General features: G+C 47.8%; 1 protein-coding gene across 1 annotated transcript; it reads right to left on the reverse strand.

The window, feature by feature from the left end:
• Window positions 1-1692: 1692 nt before the first annotated feature.
• LOC114583443 (extracellular calcium-sensing receptor-like) lies at window positions 1693-10387 on the reverse strand. The gene is made up of 5 exons (XM_077918016.1): window positions 9947-10387; window positions 7685-8497; window positions 5910-6137; window positions 3766-3889; window positions 1693-2606 (listed from the first exon to the last, which is right to left on the reverse strand). The coding sequence occupies exons 1-5, from the start codon at window positions 10202-10204 to the stop codon at window positions 1693-1695; spliced, it is 2337 nt and encodes a 778-aa protein (XP_077774142.1). The 5' UTR covers window positions 10205-10387.
• Window positions 10388-13875: the final 3488 nt, after the last annotated feature.

Consider the following 13875-nt stretch of genomic DNA (forward strand, 5'->3'; position numbering starts at 1 on the left):
CTATGTGGAGATGCTGAGGATTGTGCCCGGGGCCTTGTGCATGCAGAGAAGATGCTCAGCCACTGAGATACTGGAAATCAGGGTTGGATAATCTCTGGCCCACAGGTCAAACTTGACCCCTCCCCACACCTGATGTCATATATGCTGCTACTCAGATTTCTTGGTCCCCTTTTTCAGCTGCCTCACCTTTCTTTTAGGTATCTACTGGATCGATGCACCTAAGAGTAATCAACACATGTACGTCTGCAAATACCTTCTGTATTGAGGATGCACCCCAGGGCTAAAGGAGAATTGCATCTGGTTTTAAGAAGCTATTGTGTGCCTTTGCTTAGCGACTATTATTCCGGTAGCTGAAATTGTTCTGGAGCAGATGGATGTCCAAACAATTGCTTTCAGATCATAGCCAACCGAATAGTGAACTTTTGAGTTTCACAGAGTTAGGAAAATGCTTCTGACCCGTAGAGAATTTTTGACTTCAGAAGTGTGATGCCCCACTTGGATTCTGAAGTGAAACAGTCCAGCGATGAGTGTACTGTGTGCCTCCTTTGAATACTGGTTGTGAGAATGTTCCATCTGTCGATGTGGCAAGGGAAAATCCAGAAACTAAATGGGAAGCCGCTACACTATGTATTTCTCATTTGCAGGATGGGCTGAAAATGTACATGCATGTTTTCTGAAATGATTTGGAGCAGATATTAAAAACAAGGCACGGCTGAACAGTTTGACTGTTTTACTAAATTTATCTCTCGTACTTAAAAAAATAAAAGTCTGAGGGAGCTTACCAAAATAATAAATCGCACAATAATTTTTTTATCACACAAAACTATGACATCACAACCAACAAAATGAAATCTAGATTAAACCTCCCAAAAACTTGATAATCACAACAGTAATGATCAAACAATACAAAATGTTAAAACACAAAAAATAAATATTTGTACCTGTTGCAAAAGACAGGCATTTAGGTGCCAGAGGACAGAACTAGCGAAATATGTCTCACAGATAGGGGTAGACCACAGCAATGTCCTGTTCCCCAGTCCCTAAAGGCAATCTAGACATGAGCCCATTTATAAGGGAGCAAGGTAGGCTTTGAATTCTAAAAACGTTTATGGCAAGTTTGAGCTCCCTCCAACCCAGGGGTCAGCAAACTTTTTCAGCAGGGGGCCAGTCCACTGTCCCTCAGACCTTGTGAGGGGCCAGACTATATTTTGAAGGGGAAAAAATGAACAAATTCCTATGCCCCACAAATAAATCCAGAGATGCATTTTAAATAAAAGTACACATTCTACTCGTGTAAAAACACGCTGATTCCTGGATCATCCGCGGGCCGGATTCGGCCCCTGGGCCTTAGTTTGCCTACCCATGCTCCAACCCCATCTCCCCAAATGAAAATATTAAATATTAAATGTCAATTTCTGGGGATGTCTCCCACAGCTCATCTTTGATGCGTCTTTTTTTCGATTTGCTGTGAGCTTCATCCTTGCAGTAACACCGTGAACAAGATCACTTCTACCCCCATTTTCCAGAATGGGAAAACTGAGTGTTTGATGCATCTGGCTTGCGTCTGCCCAAGCCGGATTTGTTTGACCGACCTCTTCAGATACCAGCAGGTGAATCTTGAGAATGAGGGAGAAACATTCGCGGGCAATTCGGCATCCCTAGAGTCTTTCCCCGCTTGCGCTTAAGGTCACGTTAAGCGCTGGCGTGCGTTTCCCTTCTCATGAGGAACCTCCTGGTGTTCAGCTCAGGGTGCCACAACAAGATGTAGCACTTGGGGGAAAACATCCCGCAAAGCAAGGCTGAGCTGGAGGCTAGGATGGCGAAGGCCTCTGTGGCTGCTGTGTACCACGCTCTGGAGGTGAGGTAAGCGGGCACGAAGGCCAGCCACACCCCGAGGCACCCCAACAAGCTGAAACAGATGAGCCAGGCCTCGTTGAAGGCGTCGGGGAGATTTCGTGCCAGGAAGGCCCCGGCCAAGCTGAGCGCCGCCAGCAGGCTCAGGTAAGCCAGCATGCCCCAGAATGCACCGAGAGAGCCTTCATCGCAGAAGAGGGATATGGCGTGAGGGATGGAGTGAAAATCTCTCCCGGGGGTGGGAGGGGAGGTGGCCAGCCACGTGGCGCAAAGCAGAAGCTGGGGCAGGCAACCCAGCAGGACCACGGCACGGGGCGTCCTGGACCCGAGCCACAGCTTTGCGGGGTTGCCGGGGCTGGTGGCCCGGAAGGCTGCCACCACCATCGCCGTCTTGGCCAGGATGCAGGAGAGGCAGAGGGCAAAGGTCAGCCCAAAGGCAGCCTGGCGCCACAAGCAGGAGCGAGGCGTGGGCCGCCCGAGGAACGGCAGGCAGCAGAGGAAACTGAGTGCCAGCCCTGAGAGAAGGAGGTAGCTGAGCTCTCGGCTGTTGGCCCGGACCAGAGGGGTCCCCCGGTGAGTGACGAAGAGGCCGAAGACCAAGACGGGCAAGAGGGAGCCGCAGATGGAGGCACTGGCCAGACCGGCCCCCAGAGGCTCGTGGAAATGAAGAAAAAGCTCCCTTTTGGGTACACATTGTGTCTGCCCTGCACCAGGCCACTGGTCTTCGGGACACCTTGAGCAGGCGGAAGAATCTAGAAGCAAAGAGGGATTTGGAGAGCATCTCATCACCGCACCAACCAACCAATTCCCCTTCCTTCCCTCCCAAAAGAAAGGAAGTATAGTGGTACCTAAGGTTAAGCACTTAATTCGTTCCAGAGGTCCGTACTTAACCTGAAACTGTTCTTAACCTGAAGCACCACTTTAGCTAATGGGGCCTCCTGCTGCCGCTGTGCCGCCGGACCACGATTTCTGTTCTCATCCTGAAGCAAAGTTCTTAACCTGGAGCACTATTTCTGGGTTAGCGGAGTCTGTAACTTGAAGCATATGTAACCTGAAGCGTATGTAACCTGAGGTACCACTGTAAAACCTTCAGGTGTCCTTCATAATCCTTGGTTTAGCTTCTATTTGACCTCACCAGCTTTTGCCCTGCAGCCTGTGTCTAACACTGTGAAAACCCTAAAGCTACACTAAACAAGGGAGTCTCTGAGTGTGCACAGAGTATATCACTGGCACAGGCTCAAAGCGTAATTCAAGTGCGTCTGGAACTGTGGTGTAGGGCACAATGGGTTAGAAATATCCACCTCCCAAAAATACTAATCTTGGGTTGACCCTGAGCAATTGATTGGCAGGAGAATTATCACAGATGAAAGAGAAAGACTTCTTCATGGGATGGAACATGTCATTAATTTTGGGAATTCTCAGCTGCAAGATATGGGAACAGCCCCTAGTTTAGGGCCAAGCTATGTGTTATGTCAATCTATCTATCATCTATCTATTGTATCTATCATCTATCTATCTATCTATCTATCATCTATCTATCTATCTATCTATCTATCTATCTATCTATCTATCTATCTATCATCTATCTATCTATCTATCTATCTATCTATCTATCTATCATCTATCTATTATCTATCATCTATCTATCTATCATCTATCTATCTTCCTTCCTTCCTTCCTTCCTTCCTTCCTTCCTTCCTTCCTTCCTTCCTTCCTTCAACATGTGATTTGATGCCAAGATGGCTTTAAAAGAGTATTTGGTGAGTTTATCAACCTATCCACAGCTATTAGCAATACTAGCTAAATGCCGTGGGGGGCAGCCAAAACAGCAACAACAGGTATATAAAACTGACAGATATTTGTAGCATAGATAATCTTTCCCAGAGTGACTATAGTGGGCATTCCACGCACCGGTCTGGTTTGAAACTTCCCCGCTTGCACATGGCACACATTCAAAGCAACAAGTAGCCATATCTGAGCGCTGGGTTTTGTGGTGGCCCATGGGGCAACTCGGTGTACAGACTGAGACAGGGACCTAAATAAGAGAGGAGAGGAAGATTTGGCTGACTTAATATTTCTCATTGCAACGCCAATGTTTACCTGTATTGTGCCAATTAAAATGACCATGAACGACGAAGCACACTCTGTTTTAAAATACCACATCTATATGAAAAAGGCTTACACTGGTGTGTTATCCATAGCTGTCAAGCGTCCCTTATTTGGCGGGACAGCCCCTTATCCCAGCGCCATGTCCCGCTGCTGTCCCTTATTGATGATGTCCCTTAAATTTCCCGGATTTCAAAGGAAGCAGCTCCTCTCCCTCCCTGCCGGCCAGGGAGGAGGGAGGCTCCAACTGTGTTGCTTGGCTGCATTGCTCACCCAATAAGGAGTCTAAGAACGACTGGGGGGGTGGAGCTTGCATGCCCTGTGCCGATCAAATCGGCCGCATTGCCTGGGGACTCGCCTTTGCTCAGCGCTTCCCAGCGGAGAGGTGATGGTGGTTTTCCTTGCTGCATCCCCTTTGCTGGGTTGCTGCGCTATGGGAACAACCGCTTGAGGCTTCGTTTGGCTGCTGGTTGACTAAAATCCCATATTTTGGCTGCTGGTCCCTTATTTTCAAATCTGTAAGTTGACAGCTATGGTGTTATCAGCTTAAGCAACATGCCTCCCCCCCACCCAAGAATCCTGGGAACTGTAGTTTTGGCGAGAGTAGAGAACACTAGTGAGGCACCCCAGTCTCCTGGAGATGTGCCACAGTTGCATAACCCTCCAACATTTATCCGATGAAAATAGGGATGTGTCGTCTCATTCCATAATTTTTATCTTGCCATTTATACCCCACACATCTTACTGGGTTGCCCCAGCCACTCTGGGCAGCTTCCAACATATATAAAAACATAATTAAAAGAACTTCTCTATTCAGGATTGCTATACCTGCTAACTTTTCTCCAATAAACCAAGGGACATCCAAAGGGAAAGTGGGACATTCCGGGAGCCAATCAGAAACTGAGATGGTTTCTCTAAATCAGGGGTGTCCCTGGAAAAAAGGGACACTTGGAGGATCTGCAGTTGCCTCCAGGTGGGAACTGGGTCTATGGCTGCTGCTCCTGCCCACTGAAATAGGGCAGGTGTGGAGAACGTTTGGTGCAGGAGCCAAATACCTACCCTCCAGCAGCCTGCAGATCAAAATCGGGATGCTGCCCAGAGGCCCTGAGTGAGAAAACTCAGGACCCTCCTCAACCCTCTCTGGTTTATTATTTTTCTCTTTTTTGAGCAGCATACAATGTACTCCACAGGACAGCGGTAGCAAAGACCTCTGTTTCCTAGGAGCTGCATTCTAAAGAAATATCCCTGGACTGGCTTGACCACAGGATGTACCTCAGGGCACACAAACACAGGAAGCTGCCTTTACTAAGTCAAACCATATGCCCACCTACAGTGGTGCCTCGCAAGACGAACGCTTCGCAAAACGAAAAACTCGCAAGACGAAAGAGTTTTCCGTTTTTGAGTCGTTCCGCAAGACGAATTTCCCTATGGGCTTGCTTCGCAAGAAGAAAGCCCATAGGGAAATCTCCGGGGACCTCTTTTAAATGCTGGCGGTGGGGAGCAAAGCCTTTCGCCCCCCCTCCGGCCTTCAGAAGAGGTCCAGGAAGGCCGGCGGGGGCCGAAAGGCTTTGCTCCCCACCGCCAGCATTTTAAAAGCGGTCCGAGATAGCAGGAAATTGCGCTGCACCAAAAAGTGTAGCTTTCTCTTAATTCTCAGACTTCCTTCCTCCCCTCTGTGGAGTCCGCCGATAACTGTTTTCCACTGCATATCATATTGTCCTCTATTTGTCCATAAAATTCTGTTTATATCCACAGTTCCTTCCACATTGCAAGTGATATTTCACAATGGTGAACATCTGGTCCTTCCTCCAAATGCTGTTGAACTACAACTCTCACCAGCCTTAGCAAGCATGGCCAATGGCCAGGGAGTTGTAGTTTAGTAGCATCTGGAGGGCAAAGTGTCGTCCCCCCCCCCCCGCACCTGCCTTGGAGGATAAAATCTGTCCTACCTGCGTATTCCCTCCTGTCCACATGATGGCGCTGTCGTCCACCGTCAGTTCCTCGCCTTGTGAGGGGCTGAACGCAATCTGCCCCACTGGCACAGCTTGGAATTTCTTCATGGAAGGGTAGCGCGTGTTGAGGACATCGAAGAGGGTGGGGGGGTCACCGTGCTGGTCAAAGGAGACTTCCTCGCCCACCTTGTTCTTGAAACGGACTTTCCTCAAGTAGTGAAGCAACTGGAAGCAAGGCAGGGAGGAAAGGGGCAGGCATCAGTTTTGTGCTCTATGTAAATACGGATCTTATGAGTTAAGGGCATGCAAGGAACCACTGGGCCTCCAGATGTTGATGAACTGCAGCTCCTATCGCCCCACACTTGCTGGTCCAGATGGGAGTTGTAGTTCAGCAACGCCTGGAAGGCCAAAGTTTCCAGGCGCCTGACTTTTAAGGGGAAGAGATTAGGCTTTCTGCTCGTATGTACATGCTGCCCTAGACTGGTTAACTGGCCAAATCGTGTGGCTAGTTACTGGCAACAGAATACAGTGGTACCTTGGTTCTCAAGCGCCTTGGTACTTGAACAACTTGGAACCAGAACGCTGCAAACCCGGAAGTAAGTGTTCTGGTTTGTGAACTTTCTTCGGAAGCGAAACGTGCTCCGTTTTGAGTGTTTTGCTTCCGATTTGAGTGCCACACTTCCGTTTTGAGTGTTACGCTGAGGTCTGCTATTTATTTTGCGTTTTTGTTTTTGCGGCTTTTTGTTTGTTTGTTTTTCAGCTACTGATTCCTTGATCGTGTGACTGCAGTACATTGTTTATTGCTTTCATTTTATGGATCAACGGTCTCGTTAGATAGTAAAATTCATGTTAAATTGCTTTCTTAAGGGTTGCTTTTAAAAGTCTGGAACGGATTAATCCATTTTGCATTACTTTCTATGGGAAAGCGCGCCTTGGTTTTGGAACGCTTTGGTTTTGGAACAGACTTCCGGAACGAATTAAGTTCTTAATCTGAGGTACCACTGTATCTTCACTGTTATGAGGAGATTTCACACTGTGCATTCCGTCCTGCCCTGTTCGTGCTCGGGAAGGATTTACGGTGTTGCTGAAAACCCATAAGAGGGACAAAGAAGGACTCGCCACATCTCTTCTGTAAAAGGAGAACATATGCTGGATTCTAAGTTCCTTTTTCAGCTATTAACCCTCTCTGCTCTTTTGTGTGTGGGGGGGAGAATCTGATAAAGAAGAACAACATCTGGAGGCAGCCACCTTAAGCTGCACCCATTCTGGAAACCCCCCAAAAGCATTTCAATGTAAGAACATTAAGAAGAGCCCGCTGGATCAGACCAATGGGCTATCTATTTCAGGATCCTGTTCTCACAGTGGCCAGCCAGATCCTTCTGTAAACTCTCTAGCCGGGAGAAATCAAGATAATAAATCTTTTAGAAAAATATGGAAATGGCTTCTTGCATGTTTACAGATAAACTATAAACAGATAAAAACATTGGCAGGATCATTGTAATAGCCTGCAGTTTGATAAGAGTACAGTGGTACCTCAGGTTAAGTACTTAATTCGTTCCGGAGGTCCGTACTTAACCTGAAACTGTTCTTAACCTGAAGCACCACTTTACCTAATGGGGCCTCTCGCTGCTGCTGTGCCACCGGAGCACGATTTCTGTTCTCATCCTGAAGCAAAGTTCTTAACCCGAGGTACTATTTCTGGGTTAGCGGAGTCTGTAACCTGAAGCGTATGTAACCTGAAGCGTATGTAACCCGAGGTACCACTGTATTACCTTCCAGGGCTCGATCCCAGGAACTCCGCCTTCGGTCCTCCTCAGTCTCCTCGGCTCCTCTTGCGCCATGTTGTGCAGGGCATGGGCGATGGCATAGACGGCGTTGTGGACGTTGAAGGACAAGCCGAACCCCATCATGCCGACAAAGGAGTTCCTGCCGTCCCCCAAGTTCTCCTTCCCTGTGCAGGAATGGCTGGTGTTGTTTCCCCCCTCCTCAGAGCTCGCGTCCCACCAGCAATGGAAGACTTCGCCCCAGAACTCCTGGATGAAGATGTCTTCTGGCGAAGTGGAAGGGTGGAGCCGGACTACGAAGTCCCTCAGGCCGGGGACTGGCCGTTTGCGAGAGGAGATGGCCAGCGAACCGCTGAGCATCAGCAAGGCCTGCCGGTTCCTGTAGAAGGTGATGTGGCTCATGGCTTCGGAGCAGAGCCAAACCTTCCCTGTCACCCCCTGGCTGTGCAGTAGGAGAAGCAGAGGCTGAGCCTCAGACCCAGAGAAGGTGACGATGACCTGGCTCTCGGATGCTGCGACCCTTCTGGCGACTCTCTCGACGTTGCCCACGTCCGGCGGTTTGTCGAGCAGCTCCGAAAAGGCAATGCAGGCCCCGTTCCGGACGATCTCCTCCCGCACAATCTCGATGCCTTGCCTCCCGTATTCGGAGTCCGTCGTGAGCAGGCCGACCCACGTCCAGGCAAAGTGGGTCACCAGCCGAGCCAGGCCCAGGGCCTGCAGCCTGTTGCTGGGGACGGTGCGGAAGAAAGAGCGGAACTGAGAGCCGTCGTCGGCCACCGGGCCCGTGGCAAAGTAACTGATCTGGGCGCAAGAGGAGGAGAAAACCGTCCGTCTGTTAAACAAAAACACACGCCGGTCCCCCTATGCAGACGCACCTGCCAGACGAACCTTCGGTTATTTGAACGAGGGACTTGCACCCTCGCCTCGGAACGTGAACATCTGATTCGGATATCCGAACCGTGGGACTTGCGTGTATGTGAATATCTGAGGCAATGGCTTTCTTTAATGTTGCCATTTTATTTTTGCTGACATTGCGCTCAGCCAGAGAATCACCAATATCATTTAGACTTCAAAAAACCTATAAACCTATATCATTTAAACTTCAAAAAAATATGGAACTGACATCGCTTGGAAGAACAGAAAAGTCTCTAGGATGCAAAAATTGTTGGAAGGGTGCGGGGAGAGACAGTAATGCAAGTAGGTGCACCTAGATACAGCATGAAGCCTAGTCAGGGTATTATCATATAAGGCATTTTTCATGGAAATAATAAATTCACAATAAACAGCTCCCAGCCACAGGCTACAATAATGCTTCCACTCAATCCATGCAACCACATTGCCCTCTACTGGCCCTTCCATGCGACTACAACCATCTGCCAAAATTAAAGGTAAAGGGACCCCTGACCATTATAGGTCCAGTCGTGGCCGATTCTGGGGTTGCGGCGCTCATCTCGCTTTATTGGCCAAGGGAGCCGGCGTACAGCTTCTGGGTCATGTGGCCAGCATGACTAAGCCACTTCTGGCGAAACCAGAGCAGTGCACAGAAACGCCGTTTACCTTCCCGCCAGAGCGGTACCTATTTATCTACTTGCACTTTGAGGTGCTTTCGAACTGCTAGGTTGGCAGGATCAGGGACCGAGCAACGGGAGCTCACCCCGTCGCGGGGATTCGAACTGCCAACCTTCTGATCGGCAAGTCCTAGGCTCTGTGGTTTAACCCACAGCGCCACCCGCGCCAAAATTACAACACCCTTAAAAGACTACCAATTTTATTATAGCGAAAGCTTTAAGGGACTGCTCAAATCCATTTCTTCTGCTGCTGCTGCTTCTTTTTTAACAAACAAACCTTATTGTAAATTTTTAAAAACAGTTACCAAACATAAGGTGCTGTCTTCCAAAACAAATATATGTACTGTACAGGTGTTAAGTCTTGTATCCACACACCATGGAAACAAACTCAGAAAATCTTTCACATTACAGATTAGGCTCCCATCTGCATAGGCTACGCCGGTCTAAAGCATTAAGTTATCCACTTCATCCAGTGCATCTAAGTCCATAAAAGCACACGCCACAAAAAAATTGGTTACTCTTTTAAAAGTCCCACAATGCTATTTGCTCCTTTGCCACAACTTATGTAAAACCCACAGACATTGTGTGGAATGTGTTTTATCCTTGTGGGCTCTGGCATTTTGCAAAGTGCGAAAGGACAGCTCCTGCCTCAGAGGAACTCACAACCCCACACCAATCCTACCTGAGGGTATTTATAGAGATCCAACCACCTAGCTATCATCCTGGACTCGGTTATGCCTGCCTCTCCTATAAGACCAGCTTGAGGCGGGGTGTGGCCGCAGTGAAAGTTGGGGGTGGGGTTTTGACCGCCCGCAAGAAACTGTGTGGCACCCAAAAGGGCTCTTGAAAGAATCTGGCAAGAATCGAAGATCTGGAAGCCGAGAGTGATGTTGGGCAATAGGCTTGAATTCTGGTTAATCTCTTTGATGGCAAAGACCATGGTTTGGATGAACTTGTAAAACCAAAGCACCAAGCTGTGGGAAAGCAGGAGAAAATGCAGGGGATTCCAATCAGAATGCAGGAATTGATCTTTGGACTGTACAAATTATTGCACCGGCTGCCAACTGAGATAGACCTGCCTCAGATGTTGTTCAGTCAATAGCTAACGCACATGAATGGTAAATAAATGTGTCTTCAATGGGTTCTGATGATTGGTGGCTACTAGCTACCGAACACAGATACCAGTGAGTGTGAGGAGAGTGTATAAACACACACACACACACACACACACACACACACACACACTCCTAATTAAAATTATATTTAAAAATAAACTGAAGCAATTTTCTATTGTTTTCTGTTATTAGTAAAAACAATTAAATCCAGATTTTTCTGGTTTTACAAAAAAGAAAAGAAAAAGAAACCAGTATTCTAAATATCTGGGTAGGCTTGTAAAATGTTAACAGTCACCGAAAAGAGTCTGGTGAAGGCCACTAAGTCACCGCTAATGCATTATTATGAGGTCAAGAACATGTCACAGAACATGCCCCCAATGAATTGCCAGGCTGTTGAGGCCCCAGATTCGAACCCAAGTCTCTCCCAGGTCCTAGTCCCACACTTAACCGCTACACCATCACAGGCTTGGTCGGAGAGGCCCCAGGTGACGTGCATGCTCATGTGAGTGAACAAGCCCTCCTTAGGCAGAAGAGAAAAGGAAAATTGTCCGCCCACCCTGCTCCAAAGCAGCCCAAACACCCCAGATTTACCTCGAGGGACGTTTTCCATTGACAGTTCCAGCAGTATCCTTCGGGAGGGGCTGCTGGCGCCGCATTGACGTGTGACAGTATGTGGGATTAGGCGGCATCGTAAAGGTGATGGCCACAGCATCGCTTGATGTTTGGTGATGCAGCGGGAAAAGCCCTCCGATGAGGATGTCTCCCCTTCTCTCAAAGGCCTCCATCCTGAGGGCTGGCAGCTGACACTGGTGCCCATAAGTGCGGACCACCAGCATGAAAAATGGGAGTCCTAGGATGTTCATGGATCCACAAGCAGATCTTTTGTATTCACCTCTCGCGGAAAATAGATGTGACATCCAAAGAAGGCGGCCCTCTGTAACACGGAGGTCTTCGCTCCGATTCTTGGTTGATAGCAAATATTAGTAATATTTCACATCGTGTTAGCTAGCGAGCCGGACCAGAAAGAGGGACAGAAACTAGCAGCTCCCTTGGCTATGAAAACGGAATGCACAATTAATCTCCCGGACCCCCAAACTCCCTTTTTCAAGTGACTCAGAGAGCAAAATAATATTTTGTTGGCTCTTACCATCCCTGGAGCATTGCTGCCAAATGGAAAATGTGGTGAGTTGAGGAAGCAAGGCGAGATGAGTGACGGGCCACCACCCACCACAAAGGAAGGGCACATTTGAAAATGAATTCTCTGGAGGGATGACAGGACACTGGAGACTCCAGTTGCTCAGCAAGGCAGCCTTTGGCTTCTGCATTCACAGCAGCTAATAGCATAAAATTATTTCCCCATCCTCTGAAACTTTTATCTCCTAGGGGGTTACTGCAGATGATCCAGTCAGGCCAGAGAATCCCGTAATTGTTAATTCTTTCACCCAGGAGATGAAAGAAGAAAGATGGCACATGCGTCGTTTTCCTTTGTCATCTGAATTGGGTCCCTCCCGGTAAATATCTGGACTGTATTGCATGTGTGTGTGAATTCTGGGTATGTGCAACAGCATCACATTAGTGTGGAATTTTGTGTCTTGTGTGGACTTCACTCTCTTTTGTTTTCTTTTGAATAGGTTTCTAGACCTCATGATGGCCAGGGAGGCCAGCACGCTGTGAAATCTTAGGGGCCGTGCAAACACAAAGCCTTTCCTTCCGACCAGTGGTGAGAAACCCAAGTGAAAAGTGTTAACCAATGGCTAAGGTTCAAGAAAAGGGCAACCAAAATTATTAAGGGGATGGAGCAACTCCCACATGAGGCAGAGTTACAGTATCTTGGATGTCTTTAGCTTAGAGAAAAGGGGAGGTGGAGACCTGATGCAGAGCCATAACAACGTGCGTGGTGTGAAAGTGGAGAAATCTCCCCCCCCCCCACACACACTTATTAACACCAGAACTGAATGTTGGAAAATTCAGGACAGACAAAAGAAAGTACTGCATTTTTCCGTGTATAACATGTCCCCGTGTATAAAATGACCCCTATTTTGGGGGACTCCAAATTAAGAAAATGGGGGGCGGGAGATTGCCCAGAGTTGTTAAGCTTTTTTTGGGGGGGCGGGAGGATTGACAAAAATCAACAGCAGGCCTTGGCTGACAATCTTCCCCCTTCTGCACTATCCATTATTTTATAATAAATAAAACATTGTCTTATACACAAAGAACTACGGCACTTCTTCCCACAGTGCATTGTTAAACTACTTCACTTGCTCCCCAAAAGATGTAGCGATGGCTACCAACTTGGGACGGTTTCAAAAGAGGATTTTGCAAATTCATGGAGGATAAGGCTATCAATGGCTACGTTTCCCTTCAACTGTCAGATGTACTATGTCCCTGAATGCCAGTTCCTGGAAATCACAAGGGGAAGTGTGCTGTTGTGCTTGTGGGTTTCCTATAGGAATCTGGTTGGCCACTGTAATAACAGGTTGTTATTTAGTCGTTTAGTCGTCTCCGACTCTTCGTGACCCATGGACCAGAGCACGCCAGGCACTCCTGTCTTCTACTGCCTCCTGCAGTCTGGTCAGACTCATGTTTGTAGCTTCAAGAACACTGTCCAACCATCTTGTCCTCTGTCGTCCCCTTCTCCTTGTGCCCTCCATCTTTCCCAACATCAGGGTCTTTTCCAGGGAGTCTTCTCTTCTCATGAGGTGGCCAAAGTGTTGGAGCCTCAGCTTCACGATCTGTCCTTCCAGTGAGCACTCAGGTCTGAGCCTTTGGCTCTTCTTCAGAATGAAAAATCCACAGAGATTCTATGTGAATGATCAGGAGCAGGCAGTGATCTATCGCCCAGCCATTCCTACTAAACTGCCACATTTTCAGGGGCAGAAAGAATATGGAAATTAAATGGGTGCAGCTTTTTGAGGTCGAGAGATGCATTGGTGACGAAAGTTCCCCCCTGTTGGGTTTCTGCCCCTTGCCCAGCTATAAAAAGCACAGGAATCTCCACATGCTCTACTTGAGGACAAACTTTTGAAACTTTTGCAAGTGGGTTGTCCCTGTTTGCAGATTTATTCCCAGCTGCTTTATGTAATTAAACCAGTTCCTGCCCTAAAGCTAATTTTGTCTCATTAACCAAATAAGACAACACATTACTAGCTCAGGCAACGCCCTCATCTCCACCAAGGGCAGATAAACCGCATGTGACAAGGGAATAGTTAGGATTATTTTTATTCCAATTACCATTAGGAAAATAGCAGATAAGTGCATATAATTGAGGGCAGGTTCAAACATGAAGCAGAACACTTGAGCTGCACCTCCCTGTCCTAATTAAGTGCCTGCTAACTAGTGTGTGTGTTTTCTAGGGAAAGAACAGTTATCACAAAGAAATGGACATTGCCATTGGTTGGCAATCGGAAGCCTGTCACGTTATAGCTGCAAAAACACCATACATTTAACCACATGCATAAAAAAATCATGGGAACTGTAGTTTACCCATTCACAGAGC

This window comes from Podarcis muralis, chromosome 13 (assembly GCF_964188315.1).
Source record: "Podarcis muralis chromosome 13, rPodMur119.hap1.1, whole genome shotgun sequence".
Taxonomy (NCBI): domain Eukaryota; kingdom Metazoa; phylum Chordata; class Lepidosauria; order Squamata; family Lacertidae; genus Podarcis; species Podarcis muralis.